Source organism: Rhamphochromis longiceps, linkage group LG12 (assembly GCF_057381845.1).
Source record: "Rhamphochromis longiceps isolate RC_006_pf linkage group LG12, R_longiceps_female_GT1.1, whole genome shotgun sequence".
NCBI lineage: Eukaryota > Metazoa > Chordata > Actinopteri > Cichliformes > Cichlidae > Rhamphochromis > Rhamphochromis longiceps.
Window position 1 is genome coordinate 22,207,092 of NC_140568.1, and position 21,830 is coordinate 22,228,921.

Here is a 21,830-nt window from a genome sequence, read left to right on the forward strand (position 1 = left end):
CTCACTTCATTCTCCACTGTTGTCTGAGAACAATGACACTGCGGATTAACCGGCCTGTCTCCAGAACAGTTGTGGATGATTGGGACTCGGAGAGCGCAGGGGGTGGGAGAAAGCCCGCACCCCGTTTTTATTTTTTGTTTGTTTTTTTAAATCGCTGCTTTTCACGTTAGATACCGAAACGTTACACGTGAAAGGACGTGTTGTCCAGTTTTTCTGCTTCAGTAGTGTTTTATACATTGTCTGTGTTGTCTTATGTAACTTGGAATTTTGTTGTTTAAGTATTGTCTGTTCTTTTCAGCACTCGGTTAGTTCAGGGAATCGAATAATCCGAAGATAAAAGTGGGAAAAAAAGTCCTTTTGTTCCACTGCTCAACATCTGGTTGCTGTCCCTTAACAGTAGTGTTTTTGGCAGTGGCTGTCAGCGTGAGTGCTGATTGTGAGAGGTCTGTTTTGTCTCAGATTTGGACAGTTTCTTTTTTTTGTTGTGGTTTTTTTTTTTGTTTTTTTTTTGACTTGCAGAAATTAGAGGACCTCTGGAATTTTTTTTTTGCGTGTCCTGCCATGCCAGCTGTCACAAACGCCTTTTCCTATTGTGCCATTAGCCTCTAATTAAGTCATTCAGCTGTGCATCCTTGTAGGACCTTCAGGGTAAGAAAGAAAAAAACAAAAAACAAAACAGCCTGCATCTACCAGAGCCAGCTCCAGATTGTTTCAATAATACTCCTTTGAATGCCAGAGCCAAGTAGGGGTTTTCTTTTGTGTCTCTATTGTGCTTTCCATCCCTTTCTCTCTTGTCTCAGACCTCAGTAAAACTTTTATACACATACTGGGAAAAACTGTCATATCTGGCCAAATGTACGTGTTGCATTTAAAGAAACCAAAAATATCCTGAGCTCAGAATGAAACAAAATTAATTTCTTGTGTGTTCTGCGGTAAGGACACCTTGCATTGGGGTGTCAGATTTAAGATCACAGACTAAAACTTCTGACAAACACGCCCGCTATAAATCACTCCCATGTACTCTGCATTTTAAAGGTCCTCTGGGCTTCTTGCCCCCTGAGGGTTTGGTCTCTACCTCCATCACACTAACCCACCAAACAAGCATGCAGAAGGCTGTCAGTTTCTTTCTGCTCCACAGCTGCCTTCCCTGTTCTTGTGCCGCCTTCCTCTCTTCCTTCTCAAGTTGTCATGTCCTGGTTAGCGATGGATTACAGTGCAGCCTCTTTGCCTTCTCTAGAAATGGCCCCACTCCACTCCCCATCCCCTCCCAAGTCCTGCATGCAGGCCTGGCTATAAATTCCGGAAACGTGCTGGTGTTAAAAGCCCGTAAAACCAAGCACCCAGTTTCTGCAGAGTGGACTTCTAGCAACGGGAGATTTTTAGTTTAAAAAAAAAAAAAAATCTAATAAAGGACATTCTTCATTAAGTGGGACTGTTTAGTTATTTCTCTCTCTCCTTGGCCCCATTAAAGAGCTATTACGTGTTCAAGGTGCCCCATATTACTCGGTCAAGGCAGTGTCGGTGTCTCATTGTAGCATATTTGATAGCTTCCATTAACTATCCAAGTGTGCCACGGCACAGTACGTTATGTTACCTTCCGGACTCGATTCGTTTTCATAAATCATGTCAGTAGGTTATCAAGTTCATGCTCTATGCATTACACAAGTCAGTGTGTTTTTTGTTTTCTGTCCTGTAACTGGGTTAATACAAGGCAGCCTTCCTGTTATCTGAACTGACACACTTCTGTTTCACAACTTTACTTGGGTTCCACAATAAAGAGAGTAAACAGAGCCAGAGTCCAGAAAGGAGTGAAGTGTGTGTGTGTGTGTGTGTGTGTGTGTGTGTGTGTGTGTGTGTGTGTGTGTGTGTGTGTGTGTGTGTGGCTGGACTTCCCAGTCTGAGCAGCAGGAAAAGCTTGAGGCTACAGGACTGTACAAACGGATGCTTCATATTGTGCGATCGCCTTACACATAGTCTGACATGTGCTGTCTCTGTGTGTCTCTTTCAGCTGCCTTTCTGGGAGACATTGCTCTGGATGAGGAAGACCTGCGATTCTTTAAAGTGGACAGAATAATAGATCTGGCAGCGAGAACCGTCCAGGTTGTTAATCGCACAAATACAGGTAACAACAACAGACAGAAAGACCTCTGAGGTTACAGTATGATGTAAAATGTAGTTATTGTAGCACCAAGGCAAAGCAGATTATATTGTTAGTCTAAATTTGCAACAAAAGAGCTGAAATGAACAAGGTTCCCACATTGTTGGGTGATTATTGCAGACAAAGACGTTGTGCTCCCAACACTACAGCCGTAAAACCGCTCCAACCTCTCGAACTGAGAGTCGGCTCCAGCAGCACCTGCCGGAAGGCAGCTTTGTGTTTTTAATGAGCCCTCTTCAAAATGTTTATGCCTACAACTGTGATGATATCATTACGTTGCTACACCTGTAGCATCATGTTTAAGAATGATTGCTGGGCTTTGTCAGTTTTATGTTCTCCAGTGACAAGTGCTATTTAATCAACCGCTGTGAGTCAGCCGGGACCAGTGGACTTCGCAATCCTGTAAATTCTGAGCGAACGTGAACCAACAAGAATATCCACATCTGTCTGTGCTTGAGCAGTGCTGTTTGTTCGAGTTAATAAGCGCGCCAAGAAAAGCAAACTTTTTTTTGCGGGGGGGGGGGTTTATGAATACATTTCCAGCAGCTTAAAGTATTCACCGTGTTGGTTTGATTTTTAGTATTTAGTAGTTTTAGTATAAATTTTGACCCAAGGTGGGGAATTAAGATGAGACTCGTGAATCAGAAGCAGGTTGCAAGTTCATCCTCACCTTTTGAATAATTATCTGTGTGCTTGAGCAGTTTAGTTACAGCAAATTCGAGTGTTAAGCAGTGGAAAGGTATAGCTCAAAATAGGAAAACACAGCCGGTATAACTGTGCATTGCACAAGGTGGCTGTTTTCCACCCTGATCAACATTCATTCATAGAAACGCTTGGCGCCTCGGGCTGCACGCATATCAATACCTGCTCACCCTGCACAGGTGTGGATCCTAATTGGCAGTGAAGATAACTTTGATATGTCATTTTTCTCAATTATCATGTCACTTTAGAGGTCAAGTTAAAAGTCTTGGGTACTTTATCTTCAGATTAAAGCCTTGACCTAAAAAAAACACCACCCAGAACATTCCCCGTCTAAATACGGACGAACATGGAAGATTTAATCGTTTTATTTTAATTAACACATCACGCACAAGTTTTTGCCTCCCCAGGACTTCTTATCAGTTAGCTGAGCAGATTTGGCTGTTATCAGCCTTTTCCACAACACATGCACAAGTGTACGTGCTAATTGATCTCGCCAGGCTGCTAAGATTTAGTCCTGCGGACTGAAATTCAACAGAACACATTGTTCCAGCAAATTTAAAAAGCGTGCTGCAATCTACGGCATGCGTGTTAATCAAATATACTAAGAGAAGATGAGCCGAGCCGCACCGTTTCAAGTATAGCTATGAAACAACAACCAGCGCTTGTTTTTGCAGCTTCAGGCCTTCATCGGGGTCACCCAGGTGACGTTTCCCAATAAAGTTTGTAATAATTGTACACCTTGGAAGGTTTAGACAAGCACCCTTATATCAAATGGATTCTGCTGGTTTTTGTTAATAGAACTCACAGTGATGACACATTTATTTTACACACCTTTGCTGCAAAATGAAAAACTAAGTGAAATCAGCTTTGGAGCCTTTATCTGGGAACTGTAGACGTTGTCCCAGCTCTCTGTAATACATTAAATGATTTGGCCAAATAAAAGAATAATGTGACAGTACAACAGTTCTTTGTTAAGCTTTACAAACATATGATTGTGTAAGAAAAATGACTTCATCCCAGCGCACGCACTAAATTCACTTGGTGCATATGTTTAATGGGCTTTCTCAGAAGTTTAAGGTCATCAGACTGCTGAAGTTTTCACTCCTACAGATTTCCTCATGTTTGGAGTCACTTCTCCTTTTTTTTTTTTTTTTTTTCTTTTTTTTTATAGGGGATTTTGTGTGAAGTTGCAACACACCACATTATCGAGAGTCACATCATCCAGAATTATTAATAATAATTCTGGATGATGTTACAAATACAAGAAAAACCCCCTGATGGTGTTTGCCACAGGAATTTAATTGTTTTTTTGCTCAATTACGTATAAATCATTGGCACCTTTTGTTTGTTGTTTCTACAAGTTAAATTGGTGTCCTAACGTAGAATGCAAGATCCCAATTAAAACCACAGCAGTAACTGCTTCATCAGATAAATCACTTCCATCTGTATTTCTGCAAATATGCATCATTTAATAGATCGACTGACTAAGCCTACATCCACTTGTGGCTTATTCATCACATGCACTTTGAGCTCATGCTTGTTCTGCAAGTTTATCAAAGTTGAGGTTCGCATAAGGATGTTTCTTTAATAATAATAATAATAATAACCAGGTTTAGGTGGGGGCTTAGTCTGTATGGTGGCATTTATGTGAGGATGAGTGACATTAAAATTAATTTGAAAGAAGAAAAGACTCGGCTTTAATAAAAATCCATTCAGCGCACAACGAGAAGTACAGTGTTATTTGAACTGTCTCTTTGATGGAATTAATGTAATTACTTAAATTAGTTTTTTAATAACCAGCCAACATTAATATAACCGGCTTCAAGCCTTGAAGAAAGCCCTTTGGTTTTTGCAAATAAAAAAATGGAATCTATTAAGTAGAAGCATAGCTTGTTATCTCTTTGTGCCAATGTTGGAGGAACGGCTGGGGGTTTTTTCACCCAGGAATGCTCTGAGTGATCTTTATTTTGTCTCGTGGTTGGTTCAAATCCTCAGGCTCAAACAGTCAAAGCAGGCAAGGTGCACGGCGCAGGAAAAGAGCTGCCACATCCAGACCGGAGCGCATTTGGCCCGACGGCGTCATCCCTTATGTCATCAGTGGAAACTTTAGTGGTAAGTAACATGTAATGTGCTCACGTGTGACCAGATGTGGTAAACATAATTAGCATCATTCATTCCCATTTAAAGTCACAAATCACGGTAAACTATAATCTGTAAAACAATACTAGATGTCTGCAAAGTAAAGTACGTGGTACCCTTCATAGTGTTTTGCTTCTAGAAATAACCGTATTTACTTCTGAGGTCTTGTGCGATCTTGTTACATCGCCTAAAAAATTGTATGCTTGTAGTTGTGCAATTTATTAAAAAGCAAACCAAATATTGAATTCTTGACATGATAAATATAACATTTTGGGACTCTTTAAATTGCGTGTGTGTGATGGTGGTTAACGATGAGAAAGGCACATTTTGAACTTGGTATGACTTTACTTTTAAGCCTCGTCTGTTCACTGTGTTTCTATTCATCTCCATTCTTCCATGAAATGCTGTTGGAGTGCGTTTTCTCACCATCTCCGACTTCCCTTTCAGGCAGCCAGCGGGCTATATTCCGCCAAGCCATGCGGCACTGGGAGAAGCACACCTGTGTGACCTTTATTGAGAAGACGACTGAGGAAAGCTATATTGTTTTCACCTACCGACCATGTGGGTGAGTCAGTGGGGTTTTAAGCTCCCACGTGTACAGTAGGAGCTGAACAATGGCCTGTTTCTGTTCAGTGTCTGCAGCTAATTATTTAGCGCCCTAATGCTTTTCCTTGCTTCTTGCTCAGCAGAGTTTCTCCATTGTTCATCCTCTCCTTGCAGTCTCTCTGCAGTCAGTAGGAATTGTTTTGGGTTTGGGTGTTTTTGTTTTTTTTTTCTGCCCCCCTGCCATCCCTTAAAGCGCAAACCATTCGGTGGGCAGGAATTTCCTGTGCCTGATCATCACACTGCATCAGTCACTGAGTGCTTAAATCATACCCGGTGTGCAGGACAGGGCACGAGGGAGAGACTTCCTTTGCCTGTTTGCTGCACTCTGCTGAAAGTCGGGCTCGGTGTCCACTCAGCATTTCTCTTTAAACAGATACGCAGGGGAAGTGCTGGTGGTGGCTCTCGTTGCTAAGCGACTATTGACAACCTGTTTGGATGTGCAGGGCTCTTTCTTTGTAAGCCGTCGTGAAACAGTTTTTCATTAAAACATTTGGTGTTGAAGAATGCAAATCCATTTAGGATTTTGAGAAAAGGAAGTCAGAGTTGTTAAAGAGGTTTCCAGGGAACACATCAACCTCTCAGATTTAGTCCACAAGCCGGATACCATCATGTCATTACTCAAATGTACCCCTCCTGCTGATTTATATCATTCAGTACCAACAGGAAAAAGGATGCAACTCATGAAACTTTTTCTAGCCAACTGTTAAAAGCCATTTTTAGCCCAGTTGCTGGCCTCTGGAGCAACAACGATGACATTATCCGCACAGGCAGCAGCGGTTAGCAGTGGGAACGCTTGACTCTGCTGCATATTCAGCAGGCCCCCATCTGTCCTGTGCAAAGTTCAAGGCGTGTCTCAGGAGAGCCTGACTTGGCTCGCTGTAATTAGAGAGCGGCTGTCTGGCCCACAGGGCCATTATGTGTGTGCCCATCCTGCAGGCTCCCACACTCAACCTTTCATGTCACATCGAGATGGAGCGCTGCAGCCAGCTTCCTCAGTTACTCTCAGCGTTTCCACTAGCAGACAGCTGAATGAATGTCACTCCTGTATGTGTCGACTATAAAACAGAGCAGAGATTCTGAGGTGATTTCTTTTCTAGTTTTATTATATACATAAGCAGCATGTTGAGATAGATAGAGTCAGAGATGCATTCCTTTTTCTCTCTTTGCTAACCTCGTTTTTTTCCACTCACTACTTTTTTTCTTTCTTTTTTTTAAATGAAGTGAAGCATAAAGTCTAGTCTCTGTGTTTTGACTTACACACTGCCTGCCTGTGTTTCCATGTGTGTCTGCCTGCTGATTCATAGGTGTTGCTCCTATGTGGGTCGCCGCGGAGGGGGCCCCCAGGCCATATCCATAGGGAAAAACTGTGACAAGTTTGGCATTGTGGTGCACGAATTGGGTCATGTTATTGGGTTCTGGCACGAACACACACGACCCGACCGAGATGATCACGTCAGCATTATCAGGGACAACATTCAGCCAGGTAAGACCTCAGGTTTCTCCGAGATCCCCCAGCAATAATGTGTGTAAGTGAAAGACGGAGACAGAGAGTTAGATAAAATATTAAGAGTCACACATTTATTCACACACTCTGAGCTAAGAATAAAACGCCACAAACTTGCAGAAGTGTTTTCATGAACCTAATCCTGAGAGTCTATATTTACGCCTGACGTAAGGGTTCGGTCTGAATTTTTCTCTTTTACAGGACAGGAATATAACTTTTTGAAGATGGAGCCAGGAGAGGTGGACTCTTTAGGAGAAGTCTATGACTTTGACAGTATCATGCATTACGCCAGGAATACATTCTCCAGGTAGGAGCCAAACCCAAAGTTCAACTCCATAAGCCCCAGACATGAGAACTAGTCTAAGAGCGAGTCAGACTGAACCATTTCCAACTTTGGTCTCATCTCGTTTTCCATTTCCATGTTTCATGACTGCACTGGTGTGTAATGCTCCAGGTTTGTGTCTGCGAGCAGCCGCTCAGTAATGTGGCACAAATCCCAATTCTTGTAGGAAGAAATAAATTAAAAAAACACGTATTTACTTCTTTACTAGAAAGTCCAGTAGAGATCAGTGCAGCTGTACAAGCTCATCATATTAAACTCTATATTAAATGTACACACCAGACCAGCACATGCAACCTGATCTACAGAAATCTACAGCAGTGGCATATTTGTTCTTAACAAGAAATTGCTAAAAAATTTCAAAGCTTGCTGTTGATTTAGTGTCTTTTGTCACTAAGTGCAAAAATAAACCGATTTCTACCCGATATCTTTTGGCATGACATTTTAAAAGAAATAAATTAATAAATCCTCACATTGCATTGAGCCTAAAGTCAACTGGAGAAGTAGTACTATGATTTTTAAGTGATATTTGGACAAGGTTAGGTTACCTGCTGGTGTACTGGGAGTCGTATATCAGGTAAATGGAGGAAACTAAGAAGAACTTGGATGCCAGGTTCCATTTCAGACCGTGACTGGGTCTCTTTGGACTGGTCTGTGGTCTTTGTTTATAGGGTTTACCTGTAAACGGTATCATTTACACTTCTCGCTTTAATTTTGGCATTTGCCGGATTAGCAGTATGACAATAGACACATTGTAACTCTAAATAAGAAAAGTGAGATGTGAATTTTTGCAGGCGTAGTAAAAGTGTTTGTCTGGGATATACTCGCTCTTTCACACTGCCTGTTTTAAATTAAGGCTCCTTTGTTTGGTTCCTGCTGTTTTTTCCTGCAGTAGCAGCCCCAATAAAGCAGCTAGCTCAGCAACAGTAGCCCTGCCTCATCACAACAGCATTTATGGACACCACCTTCAAGGTTGTGTGAAGCTTCTCGTAAAGGGTTTCATCCATAAACCACCTCATTATGGTCCTAAGAGTTCTTTGAAAAGATTTTCATGGTGGGACAAATGATGTCACCCAAGGTTACTGCAGAGACCTATATTCTGGAGTGGAACATTTTGGCATCTTCACAGCACTTTGGTGTTATGACTACCTCCAAACTGAATGTCTTCACACACCTAGCAGCATTTTTTTTAATCCCTAAATAATCTACATAGGATAAAAAATGCAAATGTTTTCCTTTTTAATGCTTTACAAACTAAATAGTCACATGATTTGAAATTTGTGCGTCATAGACTTGGGACAGTAATGTCAGTACAAAGAACTGCAGAGGACCAGCTGAAATTTTGGCATTAAATCTTCCAGAAACTTGTTGCTTAGAAAAACATGCGCTTGTAAAAGAGGAACTGTTTGTATTCTTAGTGATACTTAAATTTGTCATCGGCTGACCTCATTCTTCACTCCCTGTTGTATTCTATGGGAAGGCCTGCCAGATGTTGTGCTGTTGCTTAGCACATCACTGGTTAGCTACAGTGTTGGATGAAGGATCCATCTAAGGCGGGTGGGGGGAAAAAAGGTACATGACTAACACAAGGCAGCCTGGTTTCTTGACCTAGTCATCAGGGACTGTGGTTAATTTCAAGTATTTTTACCATCTGGATGACTACAAAGCCAGAATAGAGGAACTAGGAGTATTTGACTCTTTCAGCTGCTGATTCATTATTGTAATTACAAAAGCAGCACTACACTCACTGCAAGTGGCTTCAAGACAACTTGGCAGTATATGTTAAATTATTTTTGAAAGCTGTTACAACCCAGGTTTGCAGGCATGTGAATATCATGGCCATCTCCTAATGTCATGTGCGGGATATGATACTAGTTTAGTGTGTAGAACTGTCCCTCCATCTACCAGACAGCCTTCAGTCACTCAGTATGGGTGTAAATTGATCTCTGGGCACCTAAAGTTAAAGCAAAAAAAACAAGTAAGCGCAGACTATAATCATTACTACCTCCGCCTGATATAAGAACCAGCTGTTAGCCCTTCCCTCAGCTTTGCACATGCATATATTTTTATATTTCCCACCACTGGCTCTCCCATGCCCGAGGTTACAGTCTAAGAGTTGTGGCCTCTTCCCAGATAGCTGCCATGCTCTCGCAACAAACAGACAGTGGGGAGTAAATCTTTGTCTAAACAGAGGCTGAGGCTGGATGTAGGCCAGTATGCAGAAATTCCTGCCTGGCCCCGTGCATCCAAACTGTAGGTTGTTAATGCACTTCACGCCGAGCGGAGATGAATTACTGCTGCTTTTCCAGTGTTTGTTAGTGTACAGAAAAAGACTGCAGAACAGAGACAAAGGGGAAGAGAGACATTTGTACTCCTTCTCCATGCAAACAACAAACTTTTGTCTTGTCTTAGCTTCCAGGTTTACAGGAAACAAAGCCCACTACTTCCATGGAATTGAGGTTTTAAAGAGGGAATGGTTTTTATCTTGTATTGGATTTCAGTCAGGTCAGCACATGTCCATTTAGCTGTGGTCACTCCCAGGTCATCATTTGGACTTAGGCTCTTAATCTTATAAATTTGCAGTATGTTCTACAGCTGGCTGCACAATGGGGTATATTTATGTGAGGTAATCCACCCTGATCTGTTTTCAGTCCAACTCTGACTCTGTTCCTATACAAACTCCTCTGATCCAAAAAGGCTGCTTAGAAATGAGAAGCGGTGGCTGTCACTGCCGGGGAATGTTTCACAGAGCTGTATTAGCAGACGAGGGGCTCCTGTTGGCTTTTCACAAGTCATTCCAAGCACTTTCTCTTCAGCGCTGATTGGCTGATTTACCTGTGCCAGTGTCATTCTTTGTCGGTCCATTGTTGGCCGGTGTGTTTGCTCTGTGTTTTACAGTAAATCACCGTGGGAAGCCAGGGCCTTTGCCGCGGGTGTTGTTCGGAAGATTTCATGGCCTGTCTTGATGTTTTGCCGTGTCTCCTGGGGACAAGCAGGGCTGATCCCTTGCTTTTTGTCTCGGGTGTGTTACCCGACCCATGGCTCTGCCTTCCCCCTCCTTTTGCTCGAGAGATTTTTTTTTTTTTTTTTTTTAGGACGAGTGTGTGGAGCAGTGCCAGCTCAAATAGAGATCTGCCAGTGTCCCCTTTTGTCTTTTCTGACACCGACTGGAGTGGCATTGTTTTGTTTTAATTTTTTTTTTTTCTTCAGCAGCCAGCATACGGGCTCCTGGAAGCTCGCAGACAGGCAGAGCCTAAACTGTTAGCTCAGGCTGCTCTGTTTGCACATGCCTGGCGTTGATAGGCATGTCACCATGGGAACAGCCAGGGAGCCAGACCATTTCTTGCCAATACTTACAGAAAAATGAAGATGATAAACTAGCAAAGTGTCAAGTGAGGCAGCTTTGTAAAAAGGAGTCTTTCTGGACTAACTGTTCTGTCCTGTCTCATTTTTAACATTTGCAGATGTTTTATCTAATTTTATTTATCTTTATAGTTTTCATTTTGGATGTTTATCAAGAATGTGGCTGATGTTCATTTCCCTGCCTCCGCGGCTTATGGAATTTATTTTGAACTCCCAGTAACTCTGGAGAAGGGCTTAAGCTCTTAGTTTTGTGTGTGTGTGTGTGTGTGTGTGTGTGTGTGTGTGTGTGTGTGTGTGTGTGTGTGTGTGCGCGCGCGCAAAGGATGATATCTGAGCATTAACCTCTGAAATGGACTGTGTGACCTCAACCTTAAAGAAAGACTGAAATTCAACAGCAGTCCCATATCAAAGAGATGAGTAGATCTGAAAGAACTGCAGAGTAGCACCGGATGCAGGGAGATTCAAAGCCCAGGCGCACACATGTGGACACTGAACGTTCAGTATGCTGAGTAAAAGTGCAGGAAACATTTTCAGATGGTATCGTAATTTTAATGAACCTCATTAGAGAGTGAGCAAGGGTCAAACAGTAAAGTATGTCAAAGCATATACTGACTGGTTACGCTATCAAAAGTGGGGATATTCATAGATAAGAGGTTTGATGTTCATCTTAATTAGGTCGTTTCTTACTGTACAAGCAGCTGGGTCTTTATCTTAATGAAAACCCTCTTGTGTCCACATGGGTGTGGGTGAGCAACAGCTGGTTAAAGACAAATAAATTCTGATGGCATCTCATTACAAGCCTTTTACTTTTTTCTGATATCCTGAATCTTGTTTTAAATGCTAATCCAGAAAGTAAACATGATAATGAGCACTCCATGTGTGTCTTGTCTGGTAGTTGGATTTGCTCTTTTTTTTTTTCTACAAAAGCAATCACATTTCTTTCTGACTTTCTGACTGTCAGCACTCCTTTTTAACTGGGTATGTAGAACTCTTAATTCTTTAGTTAATGTTGACAGTGATTGAACTGCACTGATTGATGGTAAGTTACCTAATCCTGTGAACAAACACGTTTTGTGGCATGTGTGCATGCTGGAGTAGACTGCAGGAGGGTGCGCATGCAGTTGGGGTTTTATGCAACATTAACATCAGTCTCTCTCTTTCTCTCTCTGAATTACAGAGGCATCTTCCTGGACACCATCCTGCCACGCTACGATGTGAACGGCGTGCGACCACCCATTGGCCAAAGAACCAGACTTAGCAAAGGGGATATTGCACAGGCACGCAAACTCTACAAGTGCTCCAGTAAGGCCAAAATGACAGCTCTTGTCTGCTATGGGGTTTTTCTTGTCTATTTTTGAACGTATGCATAGCACAACCCTGAGAAAGAAGGAAAGAGAGGAAGAGAGAGGTCTGTAACTTCTCCTGGCCTCCGCAGATGCAGCTTACGCTGTGCACATCGGCGATTGATGTGGTGCGGTTCCTTAGCTATAGCGTACCAGACTCCCAAGCAGGGAGGAGTGTAAACACTACCCAGGGACAGGAAGTTAGTCAGTCTGTTTTCCCAGATAGATGCAAAAGAACAGCTGTTCTTCTAAAGACAATAACCGAAATGACTGTACAAGCTGTGATGTGCAGACACGCGTGTTTACTCCCAACAATGTAAACCACGTGGCTATACACTAAGGAGAGTTATGTAATCCTGGTACTTTTCTGAAGCTCTCTGTGTGTTTATGCTTCCAGAGGAGAGAGAATCTGATGCTGTTGAAGTAAACACAGTTTATAGCATTAGCAGATGTACGTTGAAGAGCAGCCTTCTGCTGAATGCATTTGGTGTCAGACAGTTAATTGCAGGTAAAGCTGGGACAGCTGAGCAGTCAGTTTCAATGAGTAAACATAGTGCTTGGTCACCACAGTGGATCATCCAGTGTGGTTTCAGGGCAGAGGTGGAAGTTTTAAATGTATCTACGTGCATCACTGCAAGTGCTCTGTCTCTTTCATCATGGCAATCGCTGTCTCCTGAGGAAGACTGGATGATGTGGCACGCGCTGTGGGGGGATGAGGTAGTGAGTCTCTCCATGTGTTCTTGGAAAAAACAAAAAATTCTTAAAGAGCCATGGATCTCCCATTCATGCAGCATTCCTAGGAGTGTTTGTCATCCCAAATGTGTGTTGGTTAATGGCTCAGGATTGGCAGAGCTCCGCACTAAGCGTTATTTCACACAGCTTGAAGCTCGGGGCTCGTCGGTTTCTCGCTTTGAACGCAAACAGGCAAGGAGAGTGTTTTCTTAACTCTTACTAAATGAAGTTCAAGGTAAAAGAACAAAAACCCAAGGGTGATTGTAAATGCTTACACGCCACCCAAGACGGACAGCTGAAGATGCCAATCTAGCCTTCTATTATTTCCTCGTGCCTTAATCAAAGGCATCTTTCCCCCAGTTGGCTGGAGCCTCACGCACTCATTCTTCTAGGCTGCATATTGTTTTGGACTCAGTCATCGCACACTTAGTTTTGCCAATCAAACTAAAGGTTGTTTCTGTTTTGTTTTTTGTTTTTTTTCACTGGCAACACGTACATAATGCATCACATCCTCCAGAGGGCCGGGTTATTTATAGTGGGCCAGGTTTATTTTCAGAAGATGCTCAGAGAAAGTGTCTCACACTCTCTTGTTTCCTTTGTGTGATCATCATCTGGAGTAGGTGGGGGAGGGGATGGGTGAGATGAGGGGTTGTGGCTGAATATTATCAGCAGATGTGCCTTTGAACATGAAAGCACTGCCCTTTTCTTCACATTGAGTGTTATAATTCCAGCATCAAGCATCTGTCTCCGCAGCCGCAAGTTTCAGAGGATCTACTTCAGAGCTGTTGTGTTTTTTTTAGTAGCTTAGGTGATTTCAGACAGAGACTGACTGGCAGAGCATCGGGTCTGATGTGCAGTTGTGCGTTTGTCTCTGTGCACAGGATGTGGAGACAGCCTGCAGGACAGCAGCGGGAATTTTTCCTCTCCTGGATTCCCAAATGGATACTCGGCCTACATGCACTGCATCTGGAGAATATCAGTCACACCGGGGGAAAAGGTACGAGCTTACGGAAAGTGTCTGATCTTTGCTTAAAGGCACCTCAAATCAAATCTCTGGCTCCTTCATGTTGATGCAGTTTATTGGTTTCATCATATTTATCTGAGATTTAGCAATATGTGACCTTTGCCCCCTGCTGTCCCAATAATGGGTTTTTATTTTTTTATTAAGATCATTTTGAACTTCACCTCCATGGATTTGTACAGGAGTCACTTGTGTTGGTATGACCACGTGGAGATCAGAGATGGATACTGGAGGAAGGCACCACTTAAAGGTCAGTTTTAACTGAATTCAGAGAGCAGCTAACGAACAACAAACCTCCAGATGTCTCCTGGTCAACTTTTGTGTAAGGGAAAAAAAATTAAAAGACATTCAGTTTCAGAAAACAACTGCTGCAAGTGAAAGCTGGGTGCAGTCTTTGGTGGATGCAGTGTGCTTCGTGTGAAGTTCTGTAGAGCTCTGGAGACAGATTTCTGCCAGTACTGCGGATGTTGTGAGGTTCAAATGTTTGATTTTATGTTTTCACCTGTGACCCAGGTCGTTTCTGTGGCGATAAGCTGCCCGAGCCGATCATCTCCATTGACAGCCGCCTGTGGATTGAGTTCCGCAGCAGCAGTAACTGGGTGGGAAAAGGTTTCTCTGCTGTTTATGAAGGTGAGCACTCATTTTCTTCCATGCATGCTGAACGCAGGGTCGGATCACACATCCAACAATATGTGTAGAGGCTGTAGCAAAAAAAACCCCAAAAAAACCCTTTTTGGCTCTCCTACTGCTGATGTGTCAGGCATTTTATGCTGCATTAATCAGATCTTGGCCAGGTTTCACATTCAGCTCTATTGTTTGCAGACCGTGCAAAGGGATGATGTATGTGTGTGAGTGTGAAGGCATTCAGTTAATCCCCAATGCATAAATCAGTGAATCAGCAGTGAGCACCTTATTTTTTTTCCAAAGGAAAATACTGATGATATAGCAATGAAATAGCTCAGTGTTGTTTTTACTGTCACATGCAGCCATCTGTGGCGGGGAGGTGAAGAAGGACAATGGCCAGATCCAGTCTCCCAACTACCCCGATGACTACAGGCCAAACAAAGTGTGCGTGTGGAAGATTTCTGTCGCTCAGGGCTTCCACGTAGGCCTCACCTTCCAGTCTTTTGAGGTAAGACACCAATGCATTTTTAATGTTTTTAACAGAATAGTGTTCATGCTTTCTTCTGGATTTCATGACTAATTTTTCCCCTTTTTGACACCAAATCTTCTGCTTTTCTTTAGATTGAGAGACACGACAGCTGTGCATATGACTATCTAGAAGTGCGCGATGGGATTTCTGAAAACAGCCCTCTGCTGGGCCGCTTCTGCGGCTATGACAAGCCAGATGACATAAAAACGAGCTCAAACCATCTGTGGATGAAATTTGTCTCAGATGGCTCTGTCAACAAGGCCGGCTTTGCTGCAAACTTCTTCAAAGGTGAACTTTTTAAGTGCTGACAACATCTAGGAGAGAATGTCAGCATCTGAATTAAAGCATGTTCCAACATTCACTCTGTAGGTCATGACCTTTTTAAATTTTCTTTCATATATCCTTGTTCTTCTTGCACCTTTGCGTTCTGTGCGACCCTCTTTGCCCGGCTCTGCTGTTGTTTTGGAGGGTTTTCTCTCGTAAGCCACTGAGCCAGGGGGGCCAGCTAAAAGGGCCATATCTTTGTGTGTTCAGAGATGGATGAGTGCTCCAAGCCGGACAACGGTCGCTGTGAGCAACGCTGTGTCAACACACTAGGCAGCTACAAGTGTGCCTGTGACCCAGGCTATGAGCTGGCTGCTGACAAGCGCAGCTGTGAGGGTAAGTACAGGGAGAAAAGTCACCAGCCCTGCTCAGCATGTCATTTACATGCTAAAGCACTTTACACAGTTAGCCACCCAAATACAATAAGTACAGTCAGTCCTGCTCCTAACAGCCAGCATTAATAGTGGTGCTGGCCAGCCACGGCCTTTTCTGATTTGTGTTACAACAATGAAAGCTTTATTTTACCTCAAATTATATGTTGTTGTTTAAGACCCAACTGCTAGCACACACAGCTGCACAACATTACCATTCCTCTACAGGAAGTCAGCCAGCTACCCATCTCTTTGCTGTGTGTACAAATATTTCGCTGATGTTGAATTAACGGGGCCTGAAATTAAAGACGGACACATTAAAATGAATTAAAAATGCACATAACTGAATGTAGTTCTCTTATTAATGTGTTAATATTAAAATAATGCATATTAGAAAGGATATACATTCATGGTGTACGTGCAATATTTCCACATGAAGCTTGCAGACAGTTTTTTTTTTTTTTTTGTTTGTTTTTTTAGCACTAACCCCCTGTTATGTTTTAGATGACTGATGCACTCGTATACGCAAATATTCAATTTCTTGCTTCAGTAAACTTCAGGGTTCAGGCTTTACATGGTTAAAATACATTTTTTATATTTTAAACCTGCGTTTAAATTGAGTTAAAATGATCCCTAAAACCTGTGCTTATATAGATATCTGTTAGATATTGTGCACTATTATTATTTCTGGATTTCAACACAGTCCATGTGTCAGCACAGCTTTTTGTTTTACTTAGTTAATGACTGACGGAATTAACTAAGAATAGCCAAGTGATCTAATGAGTATCACCAGCTGCTGCTGTTGTGTTATATCCTGCGTTGCTACTACAAAGCTTTGGCAGAAAGGTCAGGCAGTAATCACATTTTTCCGAGGGTTGTTATGTTCAAAGGAAATCTCAGATGGCAGCGTAACATTTGGAACCAATCCTTGAGAAATATACAGTGATATCATGTATTTATTTATTTTTGTGTGTGGACACCTGCACGCATATCAAGCTGCTTATTTTTCTGTCTTTTGTGTCCAGCTGCTTGTGGAGGTTTCATCACCAAGCTGAACGGTTCGATAACCAGTCCAGGCTGGCCCCGAGAGTACCCCCCAAACAAGAACTGCATCTGGCAGCTGGTTGCCCCCACGCAGTACCGTATCACTCTGCTCTTTGACGTCTTCGAGACTGAGGGCAATGATGTGAGATTTGGGGTTATGTTAAATGAACAATGGGTGGGTTTGTTCTATACTTTTGCTCCTTGTCACTGCGACGCATCTCTCCTTAATCATAGCAAATGAAGCATTTCTCTCCTCCTTGAGTTTTGTAATTTAAACCAAATAACACGTCCTGTGCAGGTTTGTAAGTACGACTACGTGGAGGTACGCAGCGGGCTGTCGGCCGACTCGAAGCTACACGGGAAGTTCTGTGGGGCAGAGAAACCAGAAGCTATCACTTCGCAGTACAACAACATGCGCATCGAGTTCAAATCCGACAACACGGTGTCCAAAAAGGGATTTAAAGCGCAGTTCTTCTCAGGTAAGTCTTCTGGCAGGGTTCTGCACGGTCTCTGCTTTCACTCACTCAGATCTGCAACCTGTCAAGTCTTCAAAGCGAGCAGTCGTCAGCGTTGTTGTGTCCTCTGTGGTCCTGCAGATAAGGACGAGTGCTCCAAGGAGAACGGTGGCTGTCAGCATGAGTGCGTCAACACCTTTGGGAGCTACAGCTGTCAGTGTAGGAGTGGTTTTGTGCTGCATGAGAACAGACACGACTGCAAAGAAGGTATTGCACATAACATTTTTTGTCTTTTGTCTTTTTGAATAGATCTATCTACTCGTCTTCTTCTTAGATTTTGGTGAGAGCGATAAACAGTCTGAGTGCAGTGCTTGAGCCCATTGTAGATTAGCCTGACGCAGAGCACCGTGTCGACATTTTATCTCTTTCTTTCTTTCTTTTTTTTTTTTTTTTTTTTTTGCAGCTGGTTGTGATCACACTGTGAATAGTGTGAGCGGCATTATTACCAGCCCCAACTGGCCAGATAAATACCCCAGCAAAAAGGCATGCACCTGGGTGCTCACCACCACTCCAGGTCACCGCATCAAAATCGTACGTGCCACAACCTCCTGCTTGTCAGTCATTTATTTATTTGTTAGCAGCTTTATCTGCATAATTGAATTGCTAAATCCGCTGAGGACATCTGTGTTTACTGTGCTCATGTCAGAAACTGTTATGGCCTTCCTAATGATGATGTGTGGCTCCCCCTTCTGTTATTATTTTTGCATTTTTGCCCACTGTGCCACAGATATAGAGTCTGTTATTTGCTGAAACAATGTCGTGCGTTGATCTTCCGTGTGCCGAGTTAATTAAGTTCTTATCTTCTAGAAATATTCCCTTACTATCTCGCTAAAAGACAAAGGGCTTTAATGTCTAAGCCTTATCATTCGAGTTGATCTTCCTCTTCATTTCTAACAGGCCTTCAATGAGATTGACATGGAGGCCCACCTGGAGTGTGCCTATGACCACATTGACATTTATGACGGGCGCGATGGAAAAGCGCAGAAACTGGGTCGTTTCTGTGGGACTAAGAAGCCTCCACCCATCACATCCAGCGGCAACAAGTTGTTCATTCGCTTCTTCTCTGATAACTCTGTGCAGAAAAAAGGCTTTGAGGCTTCCCATACTGCGGGTGAGAGTTATATTACAGCATTCAGGGGTTTTTCTCCTAAAAAAAACAGTGTACAGTTTCACATCGGTTTTTGTTATTTTTAAGTCAATTATTCATATCAAACCTCATGAAGGGCTTTAGATGTTCTTCCAGGATTTGTAGGTCAATGTTCACCACCCTGTCTCAAAATGGGATGATTCAGACCATGTTCTCCTTTTGTAACAGGATGACTCTAGACACAAAAGCACAGCTGGCCCTGATTCCCATCAGCCCACTTCTTTTTCTCTGCAAAAATGCTTAACTCAACTTTTCTGTTCAGAGTGTGGAGGTCAACTAAAGGCGGAAGTCAAAACCAAGGACCTGTTCTCCCATGCCCAGTTTGGAGACAATAACTACCCCGGAGCCTCTGACTGCGAGTGGGTGATTTCGGCGGAGAAAGGCTACGGCGTGGAGCTCATCTTCCAGACCTTTGAGATCGAAGAAGAGGCGGACTGCGGCTACGATTACATGGAGCTCTTCGATGGCCCTGACACAAAGTCTCCACGGCTGGGACGTTACTGTGGCTCAGGGGTAAGAACATTATCCAATAATTCTCTGAGATTCTTTTTTGGGTAACTCCTTCTGCAGGGAAGCACCGTGACTGCCCGGATGTAATTATCAGGGAGTTGTTGGAATTATTAATCCTGTCAAAACTGATCCTGTCGCCTGTAATGGGGTGACTTTTCTGACCCGGCCTGGGGATTTTGATTCTGGCTTTAAGCCAGCGGGCTCCTCCTGAGTTTAGGAGTGCTGCTTGGGAGGTGGCTACAGGTCAACATAGCTGGTCACTCCCTGGGTGTCGCTGGACTCTCTGGCACTTACTTCCAGCGGTGAAATAATCAGCCGATGGAGGCTGCAGCTGGTCTATGAAACAATGAGTCCTGTGGGGAATAGTAACTCGAGTTTCATCAGGTTAGAGAACAGCTTGATTTCATTTACAAGATTTTCTAATAAGCTTTGGCCTCTTATTCACGCACATTCTTATGAGTCATTCGCTGTAGGGGACGTAACACCCCGGGTTCCTCGGGGAGCAGCTCCTCAATCAAGTTTCCTTTTATAAAACAGGTTGAAATAAACTGACACAGTTCAGTCCAAAGTAGAGTAAAAACTCATTACGTTGTGGGGGAGGTTTACTTTCAGCCCCGAGGCTTTTCTCAGTTACACAGTAGATTGTTTCTGGGTCTACAATAAAATAGAATGGGCCGCTTTCTTCTTGTTTAAAATCCCTTTCCCAATAAACCAAGACTTACAGGGCGTTATGTTGTGGCGAATTTTCACCGGCGGCTTTAATCGGCAGTCCGGTGTGTTTACAGTTGGTTGCGCAGGCTTTGACTGCTCTGACGCTGCAACGCTCGTCTTTGTGACAACCACAGGGCAGCTGATTCGGCGCCTTAACTAAAGATTGCTCGAATAAATTTTTTAAAATCAATTTTCACATGATAATGGTGTTCTGAAAAACACTTAGGTCAAATGTTTCATATTTTTGTGCTCACGTAATGCAATTACCTCTTTTTGAAGCATGTGTGTAGCAACACATTATATGGCTCTATTCAGGGAAGAAATAAGCTTTCTGCAGCGGTGCACTTCAATATGAAGCTCAAGCAAAAAACAAACAAAAGGGGAAAAAAAAAAAAGAAGAGGAGAAAGCTGCAGAAGGCTAGTCTTGGACCCAGACCCTCACATGGCCCCTGGCTTTTACAGCAGTAGCAGTCAAGAAGCTCTCTGTCAGACTCACTGATTGGACTTCAGCATGTGTGAAGTCCTTTTAGTTTGAATTGAAGTTCAGGGAAGCAGAAAGCCACAAACGAATCTGTTGTTTTGTCCCTCCTGACAGCCTCCAGAGGAGATCTACTCGGCCGGTGACTCCATTGTGATCAAGTTCCACTCCGACGACACAATCAACAAAAAGGGATTTCACGTCCGCTACACCAGCACCAAGTTCCAGGACACACTGCACTCACGCAAGTGACCAGCGGAGGCCAGAAGGGGCCGTGCAGGGCAAAGGGGCAAACGGAGGGGCCCCCAAGGGAGGCGCCAGCCAGACGCTCGGATCCCTTCGGCCAACAAAATGAATCAGACACGACAGAACAGCCGCAAGACCACCAACCGCACCTCAGCTCCTAGGGGCTCTAGCTCCCCCCACAGACTGTGAGGAGTAAAAGCCATTCTGCAGTACACCTTGTTTTTACCTTTCTATGGTTAGGATTGGGGTGGGAGGGTGGATGTCTGCTTTAGGTGGACAGTAGGGGAAAATGTATTGACCCAATACCACCAGATATGTGTTTTTTTTGTTTGTTTGTTTTTTTTATTGTTCTTTTTTTTTTTCTTCTTTTTTTAAATACATGCCGAGAAAGGCACAAAGGAAAACAGTGGATTCTCAGGACCTGTAGGAAGGCGGGCATCAGCTGGACAGATCCCTGCTTTTGTCAGGCCAGCCTGCCACATGCAAGGGGAGGAGAAGAAGAGGAGGAGGCATATGGGGAACATCTCCTGCACTCCTCAGTAAAGGCTCTCTTCACCTCACTCTCCTCTCATCCCTTTGATTCAAGGATTCCTATCCATAAGAGGATTAAAAGGACTTGACTTGAGATATCGATACTGTATGTCAGTCAAGTGCATGTAATTCCAAGGCAAGGAGGAAAACGGTACCGTGACAACACCAGCATTTGTAATTGGCTTTGTCCTGACAACCAGCGGCAAGATTCTCGTTGTTACCATTAACAAGAAAATGTAGGAATCTGTTATCTTATCAAAGGACTAATAAATGAAATGTGGTCCATATCTTCTGGTTGGTAATTGCTTGCCTGATGATTGGCTATTACTGTACCTCCGTGTATAAAGTAATGTTTGATCTTTCAAAGGGAACGTGTGCTTTTCTCAGCTCGAACCAGTTAGCACTTTACAGTGAATTGTTCCAAAATCATGAGCTTATGGAATTTTGTGAAATGCAATGCCAGTTCACTTGTTTTTAAATGCATTTTATCTCTTATTCTGTTATTATATATATATTTTTTTTGTAATTGCTCCATTTAGTTCCTCAGGCATACTTGAACATTGTGTGTGCCCTGTAACATGGGGTAATAAAGATATGACTTATGTTTCCGTGTTGATTTACACGTCTGATGTAAAATAATTTCTCTCCAGAGAAAATGCCTTTTTCTTGCTACAATGAAGTATTTCTCAAGAACCAAATGAGCCTGGGTATTTATTGTCATAGTGATTACATATATAATGTAATGGGGGGGGAGGTATTTCTGAAGTTAGCCTTATAATTGCCTTCCAATGTATAGCCAATGGTCAGTGTTGAATATACTTTGTTGCTCACTTCCTTCCTTCTCTTTATTTATTATTCAGCACCATGTTGCATGAGCCTTGTGTGGCCTGAC

The 21,830-nt window shown here is 43.0% G+C and overlaps 1 protein-coding gene across 2 annotated transcripts in view; it reads left to right on the forward strand.

Moving 5' to 3' along the window:
• LOC146657227 (bone morphogenetic protein 1-like) overlaps nucleotides 1-21,647 on the forward strand; it is a 30,176-nt gene extending 8,529 nt beyond the window's left edge. Inside the window, exons 2-20 of one of the 2 annotated variants that reach the window (XM_085425173.1) lie at nucleotides 2,009-2,122; nucleotides 4,856-4,972; nucleotides 5,447-5,564; nucleotides 6,910-7,088; nucleotides 7,311-7,416; nucleotides 11,990-12,114; nucleotides 13,769-13,884; nucleotides 14,056-14,158; nucleotides 14,422-14,538; nucleotides 14,895-15,040; nucleotides 15,154-15,349; nucleotides 15,596-15,721; nucleotides 16,782-16,975; nucleotides 17,099-17,279; nucleotides 17,397-17,522; nucleotides 17,719-17,846; nucleotides 18,213-18,426; nucleotides 18,725-18,975; nucleotides 20,279-21,647. In XM_085425173.1, the coding sequence (XP_085281299.1) occupies nucleotides 2,009-2,122; nucleotides 4,856-4,972; nucleotides 5,447-5,564; nucleotides 6,910-7,088; nucleotides 7,311-7,416; nucleotides 11,990-12,114; nucleotides 13,769-13,884; nucleotides 14,056-14,158; nucleotides 14,422-14,538; nucleotides 14,895-15,040; nucleotides 15,154-15,349; nucleotides 15,596-15,721; nucleotides 16,782-16,975; nucleotides 17,099-17,279; nucleotides 17,397-17,522; nucleotides 17,719-17,846; nucleotides 18,213-18,426; nucleotides 18,725-18,975; nucleotides 20,279-20,413 (2,792 nt within the window). In that variant the 3' untranslated portion in view covers nucleotides 20,414-21,647. The remainder of the gene's footprint in view (nucleotides 1-2,008; nucleotides 2,123-4,855; nucleotides 4,973-5,446; nucleotides 5,565-6,909; nucleotides 7,089-7,310; nucleotides 7,417-11,989; nucleotides 12,115-13,768; nucleotides 13,885-14,055; nucleotides 14,159-14,421; nucleotides 14,539-14,894; nucleotides 15,041-15,153; nucleotides 15,350-15,595; nucleotides 15,722-16,781; nucleotides 16,976-17,098; nucleotides 17,280-17,396; nucleotides 17,523-17,718; nucleotides 17,847-18,212; nucleotides 18,427-18,724; nucleotides 18,976-20,278) is intronic. The other variant, XM_085425174.1, reaches the window with a different exon arrangement.
• Nucleotides 21,648-21,830: the final 183 nt, after the last annotated feature.